Below are 22,009 nucleotides of genomic sequence, written 5' to 3' on the forward strand. Positions count from 1 at the left end.
CCACCAAAAAGGGCTCCATACTCAACAGGGGTTCTGATTAACTCTGTATCAAAGCTTGTACCAGAGAGAGGCAGAAAGAAAGGAAAAGTTGGGGAGTAATTGCCGTCTTTGTGACAGTATATTAAAGTCAGGCTTTAGTACACGTGCATGCAATGTCAACACTGACCTGTCTTACATTTTATCATAAACTTTTTTATATTTATCTCATATTATCTGTGGGCAGCTTTACTCTTGTATTTATTTTGAGAACATTTTTAAATCTGTTTTCCAATTTAATTTTAAATTGAGAATGATCCTGACTTGGTATTTTATCATTACTTCATAGTGGAGAATACAAAATAAACAGAACAGTATACTTCCCTATAAACCAAATCGCAATGAGCTAATGAGCTATGAAAATACTTTTAAAAAATCACATTAAAGTTGCTCTCCTGCAGTAAAAAATATTTTTGGTCACAGCAAATGAACATACTATTTAATAACATTTAAATGTATAATTTCTAACAACATGAAAACAGTATTTCATTTGAAATCACACGATGTAAGGTAGCGCAGTACTATAATGTACAAAAGCACTACTGCTTCTAGGGTTAGTCATAGTCAATCATCTGTAAGGACTCCTGAATCACAACATTATGCAGCAGCTGGTTGCTACTTTACCTGCCAGCGTGTACAGATGTTCCCATATGTGTGACCTTTCCAGGTATGGTTGAAGGATCTGAGTCAAGGCCTTGGGAACATTATTCAGGCAACTGAAGAGGTTGAACAATGCGACTTTTAAGTCATCGCCTGCCTTGCAGCTCTCTGCAGACATCCCTAAGCAGCTCTCTTGGCAAAAATCTGAGAAGAAAAGAGTCAGTCTGAGTCAGTGAGACACTTCCGGGCACAATACAAATAAATGTGTGGGCAATCAAAATGTCAAAGAATTTATGGAATCTTCATATTCATGAACACTTGTCACGCATACACAATCAACAGGATACACAAAGAGATGAAGAGGCTTACTCATATGCACATATGGTCTCAGTTAGGGTGTGTGTAGGTGAGTGTAAGCTCAGAATGTTTTTTGAATTACGATTCAGAAGATATAAACCTTATGGAGGTAGGTAGTGAAATATATAAAACCCTATCCTATGAAACAGCATCTTGATTTCTTCGCACAAAAACGCATTGGAAAATGTCAAGGCTGCCCAACCTGACACATGTTAACAGAAAGGGTGAACAAAAGGCATTGTGAAATAGAAGGGGAAGAAAAACCCTCCATCTGTGTTAGATGGAGAAAAAAAAAAACAGAGAAAGAAACCGATTTCAAAGGCGCTGCAGCACATGGAGACAGGAAGTGAAAAGGAAGAGGTTTTGACAGGATGTCCTTGTGGGGGTTGCTGTCTGAGCAGAGGGCTGAGGATGGAGGTGTGTGTTTGTGTAAACCATATGGATGTCTATATATGTGTTTTGTGCACTTAAAAGTGTGTGTGTGTTAAGTTGACAGGGGATGCTGCGGAAAGGCCCGCTGCTCCAGAGGTGGCAGACATCCAGCGGTCTGTCAGTCTGCTGTGTGGGAGATGACGGCTATTTGAATAGGAGAGTGTATGCAAGCAGCAGTCAATGAGGGGGCGCTGTGATGGAGGGCAGCACAGCTTCCTTCTGACTAATGCTGGACTATTTTAAAATAACAGAGCTAAATTAACTGCTGCATTACAGGGACAGTAATAACATCCACTTTGATTAGAGGGCAGGTGGGAAACACTGCCACCACTCAAGGTCCAGATGAGACTCATCCTCTATCTCTGTCCCTCTACCTCTCTCTCCTTTTCTTTCACAATAACACATCTAACACAGACACACAAAAGTGGTCAACCAACCAGACCTACAATCAGTCTATTATGCAACATAATGTGGGTTAAGATGGCATCTTGTTCTCTCCCTGTCTGGTATTTGGTCCTTACGGAGAAAGTGTTCTGGATATTACTGCTGTGGCTGCAGCGTTCCAAGGAAAACGAGGTGACTAACATTGATTTCCACTTGGGGTGCTGGAGAGCATGGCAGGTTAACTAGGTGCCTTTTAATAATGATCCTATTATGGGGCAGCAGATGGCTTCAGAAAAACTGATGACAGTGTGCTGGCACATCTCTGTGGAGTTTCCACTACTTCTGCAGCACACAATAATTCCAAAGGGTTTGTGTTTGTGTTTCTAAGTCGATTTCTCGATTACTTTTTTTTATATTTCCACGCTGTCTTCCCCTCGCTCTCCGTCTCTAAGCTTATCCAACCTTGATACATAGCCAATACAAACACCTGTTTATCTTCCGGACAACCAGTCAACTAGTCACAAGGGCCCTCTCTGCAAACCTCTGTAATTGGAAGCAGACATGCTGATGATAATAAAAGGGCTGTGTGTGGGTTTGTGTGTGTGTGTGTGAGTGTGTGTGAACCTGAAGTAGCATATCTTCTGATTGAGAGTGAGTTGTGCATCATTATTGTAGTGTATTGTATTGTACATGTGGAGGAGGTGTTATCCGTCTGCAATAGTTACATTTTCAAATTGTCAGACAATGGCTGGGTCATTCAGTTTGCTAGCTAGCTCTCTAGCAAGGTAGTTTGCTTTTATTAGGCAGATTGGCTTTAATCTAAAATAGGCCACAGAGCAACGACACAATTGAAAAAGTGCTGTTAATAAAACAAAGTTAGCATGTAAGAAATACTGTCCCAATGTTTCAACAGCAGCTGACTTTAACAATTACTGTAACAATACTTCAATTAGATAGAACAGAGTCCAATTGAGGTAGGTTGTGACTCACTGTATTACTATCTATTAGTAAGTTGAACTCCTTATGAATAGAGTACCATAAAACCACTCCGCTGTATACATGTATAGGGAAATGCGGTGGCTTGTGGGAGTGCGTTCAGGCAAGCTGTTCCTTCTGTCTGTCTGCTTCCTGGTTAATTAGCCCGTCACCGTGATAACACGCGAGAGTCAGCGCTTCTAGCGTTGATTTACGGCAACGTGCGGGGAGAAGCATTGCAGAGCTTCTGAGCCAGACTCAGACCGAGCGGGAGAACGAGACAGTGAGAGTTGTTATTAATGAGGTCGCTATAATGTGAATTAATGTGCGAGTGCACAACAGTCTTTAAAGGTTAGACTGTTGCCGGTGCGGAGGGGAGAAGAACGAAAGGGAAAATCTTTAAAGGTCAGCGTGTGTGCTCCGCCTGGGCCTGTTTTGTGTTTATTACTGCTCTCTATTGATTTAGTGATGATGGTGACCAAGGTGAAAATGATGATGATGGCAAAGATGCTGATGATAACTTCATAAAATGGATAGAGCTCATCTAAGGTCTGTATAACTCGCTTAGGATCTTACAGCGCCATAATTAAGACATTGGTAAACATCATCCCACACATGGCCCCTGCGGGATCGACTCTGTGGGTCCAGTATTATAAAAATATTAAAGAATTAATGAAAGTGGCTCAAGGAATGACAGCTCAGCATGTACAGCACACGTACACACACACTGTTCCCATCATCCATTAACACATACCAATCCCTGTACACCTAAAAAACTGACTTACGCGAGTTTTCCAGGAGAATTCTGGGCAGGTGACAGTCTTTGTAAAGCAGCATTCGCAGTAGCAACCTGGGATTGCATGCTGGGTCAGAGTTCAGCAGCCTCAGCTGACACGCAGAGGCCGCCTGGCCCATAAGGCCGTCTCTGAGAGCGGAAAGAAGGAAAACAAAGTTGACAGTTCTGCAGTGTCAGGTGAGTATACAGATATCAGTCCATTTAGCAAGAGACTACAAAGGAGGGAAAAGCTTCACAAGTGAATGACAGGAGACTGAAATCACAGTTGTCTCGGATGACAATCTGGGAAGAAATAGTGTTTATGCTACAATGGTAACTTCCCTCGGTGTCACTCACTCCTGATATGAGCTTAGTCTGCAAATGCCTTAACTCTCGATTACTTATAGTGTGCACCGGGAAGGAATTAGCTCTAATCTCGGCCAGCTAAAACCAAATTAACATTTGGGAGACAGCCAAATACATGAATATACAGCAGTACCCCCCTCCTACATCTTTTGTATAACCAAGAGGCTGCAGCCAGCTGTGGGTAATGAGCCGTATCCTTGGTGTGTGTGTGCGTGTGCGTGTGTGTGTGTGTGCACCCTTCAGAGCCTGTGCTTGTGGTTATGTATGTGTGCAAGTGTGAGGGCATGCTGAATTGTGTGTGCCTGCTTATTACTTTATACATCTCAATAAAATCTAATGGAAGGAATGGACAGAGTTTGTCTAAAGAGCGAGGAGGTGGGAGGGAAAGCAGGGGGTGTCTGCCCAGAAATTAACCATTTAATTTAAAAGCCAGAGCAGGGTGCGCCCTGCTGCTTGACTGAGGAAAACTATGCCTCAATCTGACACTGCAATTTATGATGTCACTAGGACTGCAAATCCAGAAGAAATCCTCTTTTAACTGCTCTGATAAATCTACCCGGCTACAGCACAGGGTCAGCTTACAGAACCAAGACACACACACACACACACACAAAGGCAAGAAGAAAGATGCATGCGTGTGTGAATTCAGAAACATACATAAGGCCAGAAAACATAACTTCAGAACTTTCTTTATAGTCTGTAATGCTGGATGGTTTATTTATGTGCGTTATGGTTTCATTATTGTTTTATTTAATAACCATAACAATGGGTTTTATTTTAATGGGCTGCGGAGAGATGTGGCCACAGAGGCCAAAGCCTGGACGAGGACCTGTGGAACTGGCCCTGGGCCACTGGCGGGCCCCCTGGCCCCTTGCATGCAGGCAGGAGGTGGGAGCAAAGAAATAAAGAGGTCATAAAAATAAACTAATTTCAGCTCTCCAATACTTAGGAGCATGAGAGTTTGATTTGTGCTCCATCAGCACGCATGACATCACCTTTGGCAGTGAGGGAGATGAGAGGGGAGGAGAGTGGAATCAGGGGTGAGGGAGGGGGGAGTGATTGACTGCACCTTGGAGGTCATAACAGTAACCGTACACACATGTACACGTGTATGCATGCATGTACACATTCACACACATCACAGTGTACCCTGTTGACGCCTCATGTGTAAAGCCCTCAGCAACCATCAACATAAACAAAATCAGTGTCAGCAGCTACAGTAGTTTATTTATTATTTTTTTCTTTCTCAGTTTGCATCTGTGTTATATTACCACAGCAACTCTAGCTTAAAGCCCTGAGCAACGGCTAAGTGTGGTAATATATCCACACATAACTCACACACGCACATATGGTTCTCTATACAGTGGGTGGAGGTGTGTGCGTTGGCTTAGTGTGTGAACTTGCAAATGCATACGTACTGTATGATAGGTGACGGATGGTACGATGGGTGTATTTTACATACCGTATGGCCTGCTCTGAGAAGAGGTCAGGGTTGATAGCATTGAGCCAGTGGACAACATGGCTGTCAGGCTGATGTGGCGTGGATTCTTTCGCAGGATTGTTCATAAATATCCTGGAGGAATTGAGATCACACATGGTAAATTTTGAACAATTCATCTATAATTGAAAGAATGTATTGTTTGGTGGTCACAATTATTCAGGTAATGATATCATTAAACCAAACACATCCTCCCGTGTGCATAGTATTCTTTTATTTTACTTTATTTAAAAAAGTTGCCAGCCAACTCATGTTAAGTCAAGTGTGGGGCCAAATCCACGGTCAATTAGGACATGAGATTCCAGAGGGAGAGGCTATGACCATGTAACTACCTCTTTTCACTAGCTTTATACGAAAAGTAAAACATTTTGGTCCGTCTCGGTCATATTTTATTTTAACTTAAGGTTGGATAACAAAAATATACTGTGCATACCAACCTATACAGCGAAGATAGCGGTGCAGTGACAATGACAAGGACTGTCAGAAGTTGGTCACACAGGCTGTGGATTTGGTATAGCCAGTCTGATCCGCCCGCTATTATGGCAATTGCTGTGGAAGGATTGGAGCGCACCAAGGCCTCGGGACTTTTACACACACTCCACATCAGCTGCTCCACATATAGCAACAGTGCTGTAATGTCACATCTTAGACACAGAGTAAGGAAACAGAAAAGGTGAATGTATAGATGAAAACAGAAAAGAGATGTGTGTGAATATGTGAGAAGAACACACAAAGAAAAATACAAAGGCAGTGAAAGCAAAATCCCTGTCTTCAAAGACTGCGTAACAACAATACATCATGAACTAACAGCCTCATTGCACAGCCAGTCAGATAACAGAACCTCCTGGGGATTTTACTGTTGGAAAGTTAAGTCTACAATGGGCTTTGGATTTCACAATAAAAGTCTTTTACATTTATAGCCCCTAAATCTGTTTCCTCAATTGGTCGCGGAGAGCTGCTCATCATCTCTCATCTCCTTATGCTCGCTCTTCCCATGGCCTAAATTGTAATTAGACACACAGAGATGGGCCGATACAGGTGAGGTGAGGCAGCATAAGAGTACCCATGTGAGTGCTACACACACTGGAAACTTTGAAAAGCCATCTGTTTAGTCTCGCCTTACACTTTACAAATGCCCCTCTCGGAACGCATGCATTTCCGTAGCAACATAAACCAGCCTGTATGTGTTGACATCCTGCGGTGCTGCACATGTATAATGCACTTCATCTTTGTCACTCTTTCCTCCTCATACCATGTGTCACAGTTTAGCCTGTTCATTGTCTTAATTCAGCTATTAGGAGGAGGAAGAGGATGGAGAAAATAATTCCCTGAGCCTGTACTATGACGCTCTAACGCTCCGTCAGACCACCTCCAACATTGGACCCACATGAGCTGAGTGAAACTATACCAACAGTGAGAGAGGTTAAACCATTTAGGGCTTTCTCTAGGACTTCTGATGTAATTTAGCATTCCATTATTCCATTACGTATAGCCACGCCTATATTCATTCATTAATTCATGTTGGCTATACAAACACATGTGAGAAAGGTAGTGAGAGAGTCATAAAGTTAAAACATATTTTGATAGAAAAGCAATATCATTCCTGTTGTTCAAAGAACACAATTGACCTTGCAAACAGCGATTGAGAAAACAAAATTCACCTCAAGGTCCATTTAATAGCAATTCTGGAGCTCAAGTGAAATTAGCCTACTTGGAGTTGTAGTTGTACCAATTTCCAGTTTCTTCTAAGCACTTTAAGCATTGTCCAGGTTGGCCTAAAATCGGTCGAGATTACTTTCTCAACTACTGTTTCCATGTCAGGAGTCATCTTTGAACCACAGCCGTTAAACCAACGCAAACGAGAAGCCCTAAAGCCACAGTTAACCGACTGTCTCAGTTATCATCCTATTATATGTTGTAATTTTAGTAGCCCAAAATATATTACAAAGTGTGACAAGATATGTCAAGTAAATAGAATTGAGGCCAGGATGGCACATGATAGAGCAGTCAATCAGAAACCTGGGACGGGACCCACAGGTGGGACGCAGGAGATTTTATTTGGATCACCAAAAACAAGTGCCTAAAGTATATTGTTTAACTGATTAAAGGAAAGGAAAATAATAAGATGGCCTGTTAGCTCCGCCTGTATATGCTTTCAATAACACATGCATTGACACAAGCTGTGATTTATCAAACATATATGTTGTGGAAATGCAGAAATAGCATTAAAAATAGTCATGAATGTTTATTTATACTTGAATTGATACTTGATGGTTTGTCTTTTTTTTAAAGTAGGTGCCCACATAATAACTTTGAGAAACACTGTGATGGAGTACCTGATTTGCATGTGTCTCTTGTACGAAGGACGGGCCCTGGCATATCTTTGCACCAGCAGCTGTAAAGTCTCTGACAGCACCTGGCCGAGCACCTCCTTGGCCGTCTCTGCCGGGAGCACTGCCCACAGGTCGCTACGGAGCCCACACAGGAAGTAGAACCACATCTGCACCGAGAAAGAACAGCGCTCACCCTGTGGAAGAAAGGGGTGGATGGCAGGGGGGTGGGGGAGAGGTTGCAGATGATGAAGATATATTGTGATATGGATATTGACAGTGAAGCAAAAACAGAGAGAACCAAGAGGAGAGGAAGATAACAATAGAGTAATAGAAAGAGAGTGAGAGAGAAAACATGAAGGAGAAGAAAGAGAGGGGGAGACAGAGGGAGACAGAGGCAGGTCTGTCAACACCAGGATGTCTCAGTGGTCACGCCACCTGCACTCTGCACCTGGGTTTCTTCCCCCACTGGGATTTTAGACCGCTTTAAAGTCCTGAACTGGAGAACACATCACAACACACACTTGCACGCACATCCACGCGCACATGTACAGAGAGAGAAAGAGAGAAGGGGAAAAATTGAGAACTTCACTGAATAAAGTCAGCAAAGACAAGTGAGAAAAAATAAAGACAGACAGACAGACAGAGAGGGGGAAGGACTGATGAAGGAAAATAGATTATTTTCCTCGCCCAAACTCCTCCTGTTTAACCTCCTACAATAAACGGCTCCAGCGGATCGAACGTGTGTGGCGGAGATACCAACACACCCAAAACTTCCGACTGTCTTCAATCTTATCATACCCCACAGTCCCTTTTCATTTTATTCCCACTTCACCTCATCTATCTCATTTTTTCCTTCTCTCCTTCCTCTCCCTTCCTCTCCTCCCTGGAGGCAGTCATTTAGGGATCGGTGGTTGATGGGGAGCGTGACCGAGCTCTATGTCCGGGATTAGGCCGCCATCCCCGCCTGTGGACACAGACGTTGGATCCAAAACAAGAGCATCCACAACCATATGTGTGGTTGGACTTTTTAATCCGTTCACTCAAGTCAAACTTTATTTAACCAGCCAGGTCAACTTCGAACAAATTCCTCTTCGAAATGACGGCCTGGCAGCAGCGAGGACTGAATCTGGGATGGGGAACTGAGGCTGGAATTAAATTGGAAACTCATAACCGCTTTTTCTTTCTCAAATGAAATGCAGCATTTGGCTCTGAAGGCAAAATCCTGACAAGGAAGGTAGCCAAGGTCATGCTCCATACTCCTTTTGATCGCCTTCACTGACCTCATGTGTTGTTTTTATAGCATATTAAATAGTTCTCTGCCTACAGCTATTCACGTGTCCTTTACAGGTTAATGTAATATAACAAAAAGAAAGAAAATAAGAGTCTCTCATGGAGCTGCACTGAGCTGTAAAGGAGCAAAGACACATGGCCAGGGGTCCAGGAGAAGGAAGCCTTATGCTACACAAATACAACAGATATGAAAACATAGATACATACATAAACACCAAAAAAAAAGCACATCCTGAGATGCTGCTGCACACCCACACATACATTCATCTATACGGATGCACACAGGCATGCTTGAACAAAAGCACACACCTGCGCACAGCAGGTCTGTCTGACACCAGTGACCCAGAGAAGGAGGGAGGAACAAAGGGGGAAAAAAGGCAAAAGCAGGGTAAAGTATGAAAGAGAGAGCAGGTTTAGATTGGTTTAAGGGCATAAAGGTAGGGGAGTTTCAGAGGCCCTATGCTGTTTCCAGACAGTCCCAGCGTAGACTACAGACTTCAGACAGATGAATCCCTGGAGCCCTCAGGGCAGCATGGAAGCCACAGATGTTCTCAGGGAGCTCTGAGTAGAAGGATTGGTTAGAAGCGGGAGAGTGGGAGGTAAAGGTGTATTGTGGGAATGAAAAGAAGAAGTGAGAAAGCTCCAGAGTATAATTCCTAGAGTTCCTCAAATCTACAGAAAAAGTCGACTAAGGCACGTGGCATTAGAATTTCCACTTTTTACAATGAAAGGAATGAAATCAACACCAGACAATACTGCAGATGTTTTATGTGTTAGTCTTTTTGATTTGGGGGTAAATAAGTAATACTCAAACAGGCTCCACTTATACATCTTAAATGTCAAAAACCTTAACTCAGAGAAGTTTATGAAGACAGTTCAATATATTTTATTGTAATAGTTTAGCATGGTGTACGTTTTTTTAGGTGTCTTGAGGGAAAAATAATTCAACCTGCTAGTTTTTAGGGAAATGTGATGACACTTTACCTCGTAGAAAGGTTTGGGGTCAGCCCAGTGGTGACTCTCTGCGTCTTGAAGAATGCAGGTGGAACAAACCTGGATACAGTAGGTGGTCAGCTGATCTCTCAATGCCTCCACTGTATCCTGGTACTTCTGAATAGGCAGCAGGGTCAGGGGTCTGGGCATGGGGGAGAGAAACAAACCTTTAACGGTAATGAAGATATAAAATCTATACTGCATATGGTATATGAAGAAAGAAGAAAGGGAACCGCTGGGGTCAAGAATCCAACAGGGCACAATCCTGTAATCCAGACACATAATTGATTACTGTATATTCAGTGTACTGTATATTCAGGGAGCTATCAAACAAAGATGAGGTGAGATGATTACATGAAAGAACTGATGATTTATTCTAGAAGTTAAGTTTGACATTCCGTATCCATTAAATCTGCCGGCCTTGATACTTTCCAGAGAGAGGCAAGAGTTTAACAGGGTTGCAGGAGGTGTAAAACCAGTGTAGAGAGAAGGAAGTGCTTTATGACTGGAGGGGGCACGATGCGAGTGCAGGTGGAGGGGTGAAAAGGGCCAGAGGTGGGACAACAGGAGCACTGAGGGCACCAGAGATGTCTTTAAAAGGGGATGTGTGGAGAGCAGAGGTTAAGGGGGTATTATGGGGCATAAAAACTCACCAGATGTAGACACAATATGGGTGTCATTACCTCCTGACAATCATTTCTACTCTTTTTTTTTTTTACTTTCCGGTCCCTTCCTCGTAATCTAAAATGTACAATTTGGCTCGTACATTTTGAAAGAAGGAATCTACCTACATTTATATTAAATAATCATGTGACAATACAAACAGAGCAGCTGGAATGAGTTGTGATACACTGATTCAGTCTGTGGCACAACGGTTTGTAATGGCATTCAGTTTATTATCTGTTGAGCAGGCTGTCTGATTAGGTTATTGTGGATAAATTGACAGTAGTTTGGAAATGATTGAGTAATGTTATAGTTGAGGATGTTGGAAGCAAGGCCTGACTCATCATTTTGACATAGCCTGATGCCCTTTACAGTCACCATCTGTAGGTTTATACATCATATTTTAAGTATGTCTTTATGTATTGCTACTGTCATTGTAAAATATAGACAGTAAAAACCTAATTTTCCAATGATACTAATCTCCATGTTTCTACTGATTAGTGCAGCCAGTCAGCATCACTCACTCACACAGACATACATGTTCCCCACGGCTCAACTTTAATGTTGTTGTTCCTTTTGAAAGGCAGCCATAACTGTAACGTAAAAGTTTGGGACTCCCAAATTGCATTTCAATTTATTCATCGAGGTCACAAGATTCAATCAATAAACAATAACAATTTCTGTATTTTATCCAAGGAATGCTGGAGTGGATGGAGGGACAGATAGAGAGGATGTAGTAAAATAAACATACATTTATGCATAGCAGCCAATATATCATTTCACTCCCACGCCATAATACCCGCCAACACACACAGACACGCCGGCATACACCCTCTCCTTACACTTTAGCTGCAGTATTTGAATCTTTCAGCCTGGCGTGGTAGTGCTCCAGTCGTTGGTGCACATACATGCAAGTGGCCAGCAGAGCAGGCAGGTTCCTCAGAGGTGCAGAGGATGGTACCTCAAGGGCCCTCTCCTGCAAACGGCCCAGCATGGCAAACACCGCCCGGCTACATGCCTCCACAAAGCTTGATCGCACCTCCAGGAGAGAGCTGTCCCTGCAGGCTGCTGCCAAGGGTAGTAAGGCATCCAGCTCCGTCATGATTGCTCCACAGAACTGAAGGTAGAGAGAAGGCAATGACAAGATAAGATGATCTCAATAACAGATGGGAAACCTGTCAGTAAGAGGAAAAACATCAGAGAGCGACCTCATTAGATATAAATAATGGAACATTTGCGGGGAGTCATCAGAATGACAAGGATTCAAGACTGAGTTGAGTATTACGCGTGCATTTTTTTTCTAACATTGTGCAAGCCACGTTACAGCTGAAAAGCAAACACCAGTGCAAATGTAGAATACAGATGTCTAAAGACATTTCCTCCACATGAACTTTGCTGCTGAACTTGCATAATTGGTATCATCAGGTCAAATAAAACCGTTACTTCTGAGAGTACATCAGCACTTGTCTAATTTCATAACAGCATATATCATGTTAACCACATTCAAGCAGAAATGTTACAGTACATAGGCAGAGGTGGGTATTCAGACGTGCTGAAAGGAAAGAAAAATAAAAGGTCAGGCAAAGGTGAGAGTGAGGAAGGGAAATGGAGCTGTTTCAGCAATATAAAAGACCTTCATCTTATTCTATGAACTGACAGAGCAACAAGTAAGACTGATTTAATTTATCCACATTTGTCCTGGAAAAGGCCTATAAGGACAGGGCTGATCACATCATTCTTCTTCTAGTGTGTGTGTGTGTGTGTGTGTGTGTGTGTGTTTTATGATGGTGTGTGTTGCCAGCTCATGCACAAAATAAATGCACATGTACTGAAACATACCAGTTTACGTATTCTTTCCATGTACTGTTCATATATCTGCAGAGAACAAGATGCACACAAGCACATCTTGACACCACTGCCTTTTCTACCTCATGTGCTTCCTATTGACACATTGAAACCAGTGAAAGATGATCAGGCAAGTGCCAAGGAGTCACATGTGTGTGTGAGTTCATACGCCTCCAAATTTATACACCTATACATGTGAGTTATGAGTCGGGCAGATTCTTAAAAAGACTTTAAACGGAGCACATTTCCCTTATGCTACCAAGCCAGGTCACACTGAGGGGAAAAAATAATCACCATAACTCAGAAAACTCTATGCCAGTTTAGTCAATCACTCAATCACAGCATGTGTTACTTTTTCTAGATTCTACAGTCACGCACTCTATTACTTGACTCACTATAGGAGCTGACTGGTGAGTTCGACATTCTGTCAGATCGGGGCAACAGTGTGTGTGCACAATTGACAATCTCACAATCTCTTTACACAATTTTCTCCAAGCTTCCAATGGGGTTAAAAGGCCTGTGAAACAATGGCCGTTTGGGCAATTAAGTCAATATCTGACTGTATGTAGTCATTAGGAGCTTAGCTTTGAGAGAAAGAAAGCAGAGGCATACACACAACACTCAGCATTAGCAGAGTGATGGAGAGGCCCCGGAGAAGCATCTCATGCACATACCGTGTTGGTACAAACACAAACACACACACACACACACACTGAGCAGACAGTCATCGCCACATGCACACTTGCGCAAAAACAACCACACACATGCATCCACACTGAAGTCAGACTGAAACCTTAACTAGCTAAGATCAAAGCCCAGAATCCCACCAGGACCATTGCAGCAAGGTGAAAGAGATTGTATGAAGTTTTTAAGTGCCTGCTTGTGTGTGCAGAATTTGGAGTAGACAGACAAGCGGTGAACTGAACATGCAAGTGAAGTCTGCATACAGAAAAGGCACTTCTGCTGCCTTAATAGAGAAGTAGATCCTAATTTAGAAGGGCCCACCCAAACAAGGAAAGCTCAATCCCAGGTTCTGACAAGAGGGGCGAGTTCCAGCTGTTGAACAGACGTATTTGGCATTCAACTCTCAACTGACTGCCAATGAACAAAAGTACACAATCTAAAGTACTCTGATGGATGAACAGTACCATCGCAGCATGCATATGTATGGTAATACAGACAGTGAAGTGGGTTCACATGAAAAAAAAAGCGAGGATTGAGGTCTGAACATATGAATATAAATGTGTGAAATATTGATCCATCCTAATGCCTTTGAACCGGCCATATTTCATGCTTATGTCTTGTATAGTAATTTGCTCTCTGCTCAAACACCAGAGCATGTGTCAAAAGGGGGGGGGTAAAAATATATATATAATATCTAACGGTCTCGTCTTGGATGTCTGTCTGGCTCGGTGTTATTGAATGCAAATGCATGCATGTATAACCTTTGGGCTGAAAGGCTCTCATCTTTGAAGCGTTGACCTACACATAAATATGTTGTACAGGTTCTGAGCACAGACAAATTCTGACACTTGTTAGCAATGAGAGCCACAAATACTGTCAGTGTAAAAGGGCTAGAGAAGAAGGGGAGGGGGAGGAGGAGGAGGAGGAGGAGGAGGAGAGAAAGAGGTGAGGCAGTAATGATAAGAGTCTGTGCAATGTGCAGTGCAGGATAGAGTAGTGGGGCGCAGAAGAGTTAAAAGAAGGTGAGTGAAAGTGGGTTTCAGAAAGTTTAAGAAGGAAAAGTTGTTCAGCAATGGTAAAAAAACAGTAAAAAAACAAAACAGGATTGTGTCATTCTAAATTGAAGTAAATATATGGAAGTCCAGCTCTGAACAGTGGAGAACCTTTGTAGAGTTCGACACTAAGCCTGGTCTCACATCAGACACTGGTGTCAATCTCTGGTGTCTACCTCACCTCTTCCTGCCATTTCCCAGGCCCTCTCTTCTCATCTCTTCTCTCAAACTATCCCGTCTTTATCCTGCTCTCTGCCCTGGCCTCTTTGTGATACATCCCTCTATCATCTGTAGACTCTATACTTTCCCCAATTCAACACTTTTCTCTACACACCATCTAGCCCTCATAATATCCCCCATACTGCCTACGGGTTACCCCCTGTCTCTATTTTGTTCTAAGAGTCCTCCCCTCAAGTAATGCTGATGATTATTTCCAAGGCCCTCTCTGATCCAGGGTGTCAACTGTGTCAGTCCCAAATCATTTGGACTCTCTATTGCAGAGGGGGCTTTCCGCTAAGGCTACAAACCCATTCATCTCCCGTGGGTCTAGGCCATGTTTGTAGACCTGCATTGTTCAGCCAGGAACTAATAAAGGAGGATGAACAGGTGAGGGACACAATGCATGCTTATGCAGAGGGTGAGGAGTGACAAGTTTGGGTCTAATACATAGTGATGTATTAGACCGGTGCGTGTGTTTGTGTGTTTCAGTTTGTGCAAACATAGACCAGCTGAGTTTTACAGACGTATAATGTGATCAATTATGTGTGGGAGAAAAACAGTGGCTTATAGTGTTTGTATTAGTTGGCAGGGTATAAATGTTTTAACATGTGAATGACATGAGAAGCACACGCACGGAACCCCATCTCTATTTCGGCGACAGACCAATAGGGCATTTACTAAATTGTTTAAATATTCCAAACTTCATTTTCAAGTAATGCTTCTTGTTTTAAATTTTCTTTGGAACTGTTATTCTTAAAGAGAAAACAAGACATCGGGGAAAAACAAGAGAAGACATTTGGACTTGAATTTGAATTCACTGTATGAGAAATGATTTCATAAATAAAACTTAGATGAAGGGGATCTAGTGTACTCTCCTGATGAAGAGAGACAGCTTCATCTGTGGAATTTGTTGTCTTACTAACAGGTTTTTATCATTGTACTTTTGTACATTTGTAAATCATTCCAGAAGTTATGGCATGTTCAAATACTATGTTTTTTCAAATTATATTTTGGTTGCAAGTCTGCCACTTTGTTTACATTAAGGTTACAGATTGAACCTTTGATGGGAGAAAGAAAGAGAGGTTTTTCTGTGTCACTTACATAACATAACTATATTACACTAAGAAAACGCCACTTATTACATTTAATTGTCAGCTTCACAACCATTTTTCAAACCATCCTACCAAAAATCTGGGAGTACCTTGTCTATCATTTTGGGAGTCTCTCTCTCCGAGTAGGTGTAGAAGGAGTCTTCTCTGAGATGTGTGTTGCCGGCTGCGATGGCAGTGTCTCCTGTAGTGCGGCTCAGGGTGATGGAGGTGTGTCCTGAAGAATGCAAGGCTTCCTCCTGCTGTAGACTCCTGGTACAAACGTCCTCCAGCACCACTTTAACACAATGTGCCATGTGAGGGACCAGCCCCCTAAATGCTGACCTCCAATCAAACTCCAAAACATGCGCCTGCAAAACAGGAGATGAGCCAACAGCCAATTCATTTTGGAACGCTGAAGGGAATGTTTTACCTGTTGTAAAATGATAACGAGCCTGAATGACTTTGAATTGCCGTAATAGAACAGAAACTTTCTCACAAGGGTCTTACAAATGATAACACATAGAAAAGTCTCACCTCTGGCATGTGGAGAAGTGGTTCTGCTGTGGATTTCTTGCCATCTGCTGTCACATCTAAATCCTCTCTGTTCTTTTTCAAGATGCCTAAATAATAATGCAAACATCGTTTAATACATTTTAAAAGACATCAGACAGTGCCTGGTAGAGCTCTCAAATCACGTCAGAGAAATCTCAACAGGGACCAACAATGATCCAGAAACTCATGAGATTAAAATGGAAAGCTGTGTGGTGATAGTCAGTAGCATCTTTTCTGAGCATGGATATTCCCATATCACACATAATATACTGTATCATACTGTGTGTTAAGGGTCCGACTGAATGCAAAGTGCAGTGACATGAAAGCAGCTGTATATAACACAGAGCCAGATATGGGTCATTTTGCTCCCATCCTTCCCCATGAGCCCAAATGAGACAGTGACCGGAGAATAGTTGCCTCAGAGGGAGACGCAAAAGGCAGTAAATGTTAATGGCGACTGCTTTACGAGTCTAAATTTGGGGATTAGATTTGATTTGAACCCAGATAGCATCAACCACATGGGGTAATTCCATGAGGGGAGATTGTGTTGATGTGTGGGGAGATGGGGATATGTAGGGGGGACATGAAGACAAGCGTACAGGATGTTGGGTTGGTTTGCAATTAAAAAGCGTGAACATCATGGCCACAATTTCCTAATCAGAAGGCGAAGAGTGAGACCCCAGGCGAGGCAATTTAGCCGAACAAGACCGCATGGAATGGAAGAAGGAGGAAGCAGCAAGCGCATCACTTTTTGACCTTTAAGCCCATCTGATGAATTTCTGGTAATTAAGCCGTTTGATTGCCTGGAATTAATGATTTGGATAACTGCCCTTTAAAGGCTGTTTACCTCTCTGTAAATTGAGCCTTTCTGCAAGTCTTGTTTTTGTAAATGTAACCTTTATGGAAATTACTCCATGCACCAAAAGCTTTCATTTAACATCTCTAGAGCGGCAGTTCAAAGGGGAGAGAGGAAAAGGATACTAAAGGCTTATATAATACCCAAGATAATTCCCTACTAAAATAACATTTCTTCAGACACAATTCAGATTCCCTGCTAGAACAAGTAACAATGTGTGTGTGTGTGTGTGTGTGTGTCTGTGTGTGTGTGTGTGTGTGTGTGTGTGGGGGGGGGGTCATAACTGGACTGTTGATGCCTGGAGGAGAGGCACACATGTAGGGCTGTAGCAAGAAAATACCCGGGTCCCCCCACTCTAACAAAAGTCGAGTAATCTAATTACGACTTGCTGTTGCTGCCTTTTTAGCCAGGTCGTCATTGTAAATGAGAACTGGTTCTCAATTGACTTATCTGGTTAAATAAATATAATAATAATAAATATAATAATAATAAATAATTTGGATTTTTCAAATGTAATTCATTCATTATCTGTTTAATCATATTCAGCTGATCTGTCTACTTGATGGCCTAAATACTGCTTCAGAACCTTCTCCTCACTGTGAGGCTTAAACTCGTGTGGGAAAACTCTGAATATAGTCTAATATTTTTTGGCCTTAAAAATGTTCATTTTAAAAGTATTCGACCTGAAGAATGTTTAAATAGTATCGGTCATGTTCAATCTTAAAATTATAAATGTAAACTGCATCGCAGGTTACTAAGACTACTCAATTTCCCAGAAAAAGTAAAGAGATCCTGATCTCGGAGGTAGCCACAGCTCTGGTTTCATGTCCAACATTTAAACACAGGTGAATGGAGTCGTACCTTTAACAGAGGGAGTTTCTCCTGTACAGTCAATGACGGTCATATTAGTGACCAGCTCCTTCACGATCCCCTCAAACCTCAGCAGGGTGCAGGCTAGCTGGGTTAACGCCCTCAGCTGGTGTAACGTTAAACTGAAGCTTCTGTTTTTCATGGGGTGCTCCATTGGCGCTGTGAAGGAGGGAAGAAAAATAATGTAAAATAGGAAAAATAAACTATGCTTGTGAATACTTGGCTGACGGAGATATAGAGGAGGGAGAACAGTTTACAGTTCAGTAAAGGAAAAAACTATTTCATGAAAATAGGTTTTCAACCCAACCTACATGAACTCATCAGAAACACCCCCCCCCCCCCCCCATCCCCTCAAGTCTTGCCTGGCACGGCACCTCTTATAAATATCGACCCATTCATGTTTTCCCAAAACACGGCATAAACAAAGAGACAGTGAAAAAATATGCAAAACTTTGCTCCCTGAGAAGTCACACATGCACATCCTTTTCTCCCGGCACAAACTTTTCTCCCCTAACCCGCCGATGACCCCCTCGGCAAATATGGATTTCCCATTTTGGAGGCTGCCAAAGCCATCACCCGGGGGATGTTCCGCATTAAGCTGGAGAATGGGCGGCTGGGAGATGCGTTGCCATACTCCCAGACACATGCACAAATACTTTTGTGTGTCCGCTTAAATGAGCTCCTCCACTGCAAAGGCATTTGGGAATGGATGAGCTCAGTATTAGCCTGGACTCTGAAAGCACAGAGATGATTGAGTGTTGGGAAGGAAAGAAAGAAGGAGGGGGGGGGGGCTCTTTGCCAATAATTGTAACATTATCGCCTCTGGATCCTAATGTAATTCTGCTATATTGTTAAACAAAATCTAACAATATGACAACACACTGTCCCCAAGGATGCCTGGTTTAATCATGCATGAGGTCTTGACTCTCTCTGTGTGTATGCATGTGTGTTTGTTTACACGAGTGTTTATGAGTGAGAGTCGATGAGTGTTTGTGTCTGCCGGGTGTGCACATGTGTGTTTATGTGCATGTAATGCAGGTCTTTATGAATAACTTGATTTTGTAGAAGACACTTTCACACACATTTGCACATGTCAGTCTTGCAGGATAATTGCCACACTGCTACCAGACTCTGTGGAATATATTCTGACCTCAAGTTTGTTTGTGTTTGCAAATCTTAGTGTATACATGTATTTATGTGCAAGTGTGTGTGCATGCATGTATGAAATCGCACGTGAATACCTGCGTAATTACTCGGCGTGTGTTTGACTGTGTGCGTATGCATTTGTGTGTTGTGTGCGCGTGTGATTAAGCTGCATGGGTCCGCAGCTCGGCAGCTCCTCCGTAATGGGGTCCAGTGGGAGCCTGTGCTAGAGAGACTACCTCGCTCTGCATGTGTACATGCGTGACCTGGCTGACACACACGCGCCAGCCTCATTCTGCGGCTTGCACATTCATGCACGCACCAACAATCATGTCTCTTTCTGAAGTCACCAGCAAATCGACATCGCCTTCCGTGCCTCAACGTGGGGGTAAACTCAAAGTGTCAACAACTCAAGAGTAAACAATCTAAACCTTATTATACAGTAACACATGAGAAAGAGCTAGTGGGATTCTCTAAAAAGCTATCACTACAACCCCCCCGTCCTCACCTCACCTTCTGTTGGGCATTCATTTGAGCATAGCACCCGTTAACCACCACTTCATCTGGAGAATCACCTTTTCCAGAGCATGTCTCTCTCTCTCCTTTGTAACCATTCATTCCTTCAGCCTGTGACCCTATGACTGTTTCACTCGCTCACTAACTCATACTCTAAGTAGTCGCACATGACCTTGATGTTTAGCAATGTTCTACCTCAGCCTCTCATCGAGCTCTGCCGCCCAGGCTATATAGGTATTTATAGTCGTCTCCCTAGCCAAATAGCCCTATAGCCATAGCAGTCTAGTACACAGCCATCTAAACCTCATTATACCTTTGTCACAACAGTGGGGCCAAATGGAGGCTCTCATAGCCGGTTGATGGAGAGGGTGTGCTTAAAAGCACCCAGGTGTGTCATATAGTGTAGTGCATGGCATGTCTCATAGAGTAGAATGAGGAAGGGCACTAGCAGGCAGAATAGTTCAACCAAAGGTCAATGTACTGAGAATCAATAAGGGAGGACAGGTGCTAAAAGCTGGTGCTGAAAGCAGGAACAAATTATATGTCTATATATAAGCTCCCCCACATGACATTACAGTGTGAGGGTGTTCTTATAAACAAAAAGAAAATCAATGGTTACTGTGATGACCATAAAAGCAGTATGCATCTCATCAGAAGCCCTCAAAGAAAACAAGCATATGTCAAGCAATGTGTCATTCAACAAAATGTGTGAAACAGAAAACAGTGTCTGTGGACGGGGGGGGCTTTATGTTTCATATGGAGGAGGAAGATTGTAAAAAAAAAAAGTCTGAAAATACCAAACTGCAGGTCTACAGTGGCCAGTCTCAGTTTGTAGCTTTTAACAATGACAACAATGTAACACAAAAGGAGAAAACAAACAGAGCAGGTATTTTTGGCGAGCCATCAGTCTTCTCCTTGTCTGTCTCTCCTGTGGGATCCACCATCAGCTACACAGCACACTCTCTCTCTCTCTCTCTCTCTCTCTCTCTCTCTCATATATACACACACTGCTTTTGACTGGCAGCGAACAGAGAGAGAGAGGGAAGAGAGGAGGAGATCTAGGGGAAGGAAAAGGGGTGGTGGTTGGGGATGAAAACATGGGGAAGAGAGGGAGGGAAAGAGAGGGAGGGGCGGGATAAGGGAATTCCCTTAGCAGTTGTTATTGATTCCGGTGTTTACGGGCGAATAGTTTAGTGCCGTTTACAAAACAGAACAGATGCAGCCAGTGAGCAAAAAGGTAAACAATTGCTGTGTGGCGGGCTGCCAAATCCCCAGTCTGATGTATTAAACTCGCGGTGAAGAGCATTTCCCCTTTGGCTGCACTTATTGCCACTTCATTTCCTCTTCGCTCACATACACACACACTCTCCTTCTTGTGTCTCTCTTTCTCTCTTGTTCACTCCTTTATCTGAGAGAGGGGGAAAAAAAAGGAGAAGGGCGTAGGGCTCTTTTCGCCGTCTGGCTATTTTCTGTCCTTCTCTGACCCAGGAGGCCCAGTTCTTCCAAACAGAGCCATTAGTAGGGGGGATTGCATGTGTCTGACATGGCCGAAAACCAATTATTAGACACTTTCTACCAAATGATGCCCAAGTCTTTGGGGAATGGGCAATCATGCAATAATTCAGCCACTGATTTAATTTCTCTCCAGCACAGCATATCTCTCTCTCTCTCTGTCTCATCCTCTGTCCCTCATTTTCCTCTCTTTCGCTCATTCTGTCTCTCTAAATCAGACCATCAGCAGGCTGGTCTGCCGCTCTCTTACCACACTACCAGACTGGCCTCAAGTCTCTTATCATGTGATCACAATATGCTAAGACGAGCTATCTGTGTTTGTGCTGATGTGTGTTTTGTATAACACCCCCTACAGGTGATGTCAGCACTTAGTTTCATTACATACAGAGATAAAAAAGGGGGATTTCAGAAGGCAATACAATTTTAGCACGACTTGAACAATGGAAATTAAACCTGCTTTACATATTGCATACAATTCATGAAACAGAATTCTACGGATAAAAAAAAGTTTAAAAAGTGCAAAGTAACTTGTTTGTAGCTTTGTTTTTGTTAACATCCTTGTGCCTACAGTCCCCATAATGTGTGTGCACCTCTTCATTCTTATTATGGGGCTATGCTCTTGCGGTGTATGGCTATGGCTATGGCTGGTGAGCACTTCTGTGTGCTTCTTTTTGTGCATGTGTTCTCTGTGTATCCATGCCGTCTTGTGTGTTCAGTGCGTGTCAAGCAGGGTCCTGTGGGTGCCTTGGGGTACGTCTGTGTTCATATGTGTGTGTGTATGTGGGAAGGCTACGAGCCACTGTGGACCGCCCGCTACGCCCTGTGACAGCTGGGGTCCTCTTCGTCAGTTGCGGCCCAGTGCTCACTCAGACAGCATTATTATGAGAAGCCTCCTGCTGCGATTCCCCAATACACACTCCGACACACGCACGCACACATAAACGCACAACAGCACACAAGCACTGGT

The 22,009-nt window shown here is 43.0% G+C and overlaps 1 protein-coding gene across 1 annotated transcript in view; it reads right to left on the reverse strand.

Moving 5' to 3' along the window:
- Window positions 1–22,009, reverse strand: part of kiaa0825 (KIAA0825 ortholog) — a gene marked incomplete at its 5' end in the record, with an annotated part of 105,612 nt that overhangs the window by 69,222 nt on the left and 14,381 nt on the right. Inside the window, 10 exons of the mRNA XM_079160587.1 lie at window positions 661–840; window positions 3,570–3,709; window positions 5,388–5,498; window positions 5,861–6,067; window positions 7,760–7,950; window positions 10,031–10,181; window positions 11,545–11,819; window positions 15,704–15,961; window positions 16,128–16,213; window positions 17,863–18,030. Of these exons, the coding sequence (XP_079016713.1) occupies window positions 661–840; window positions 3,570–3,709; window positions 5,388–5,498; window positions 5,861–6,067; window positions 7,760–7,950; window positions 10,031–10,181; window positions 11,545–11,819; window positions 15,704–15,961; window positions 16,128–16,213; window positions 17,863–18,030 (1,767 nt within the window). The remainder of the gene's footprint in view (window positions 1–660; window positions 841–3,569; window positions 3,710–5,387; window positions 5,499–5,860; window positions 6,068–7,759; window positions 7,951–10,030; window positions 10,182–11,544; window positions 11,820–15,703; window positions 15,962–16,127; window positions 16,214–17,862; window positions 18,031–22,009) is intronic.

The sequence above is a fragment of the Pholis gunnellus genome (genome assembly GCF_910591455.1).
Source record: "Pholis gunnellus genome assembly, chromosome: 6".
NCBI lineage: Eukaryota > Metazoa > Chordata > Actinopteri > Perciformes > Pholidae > Pholis > Pholis gunnellus.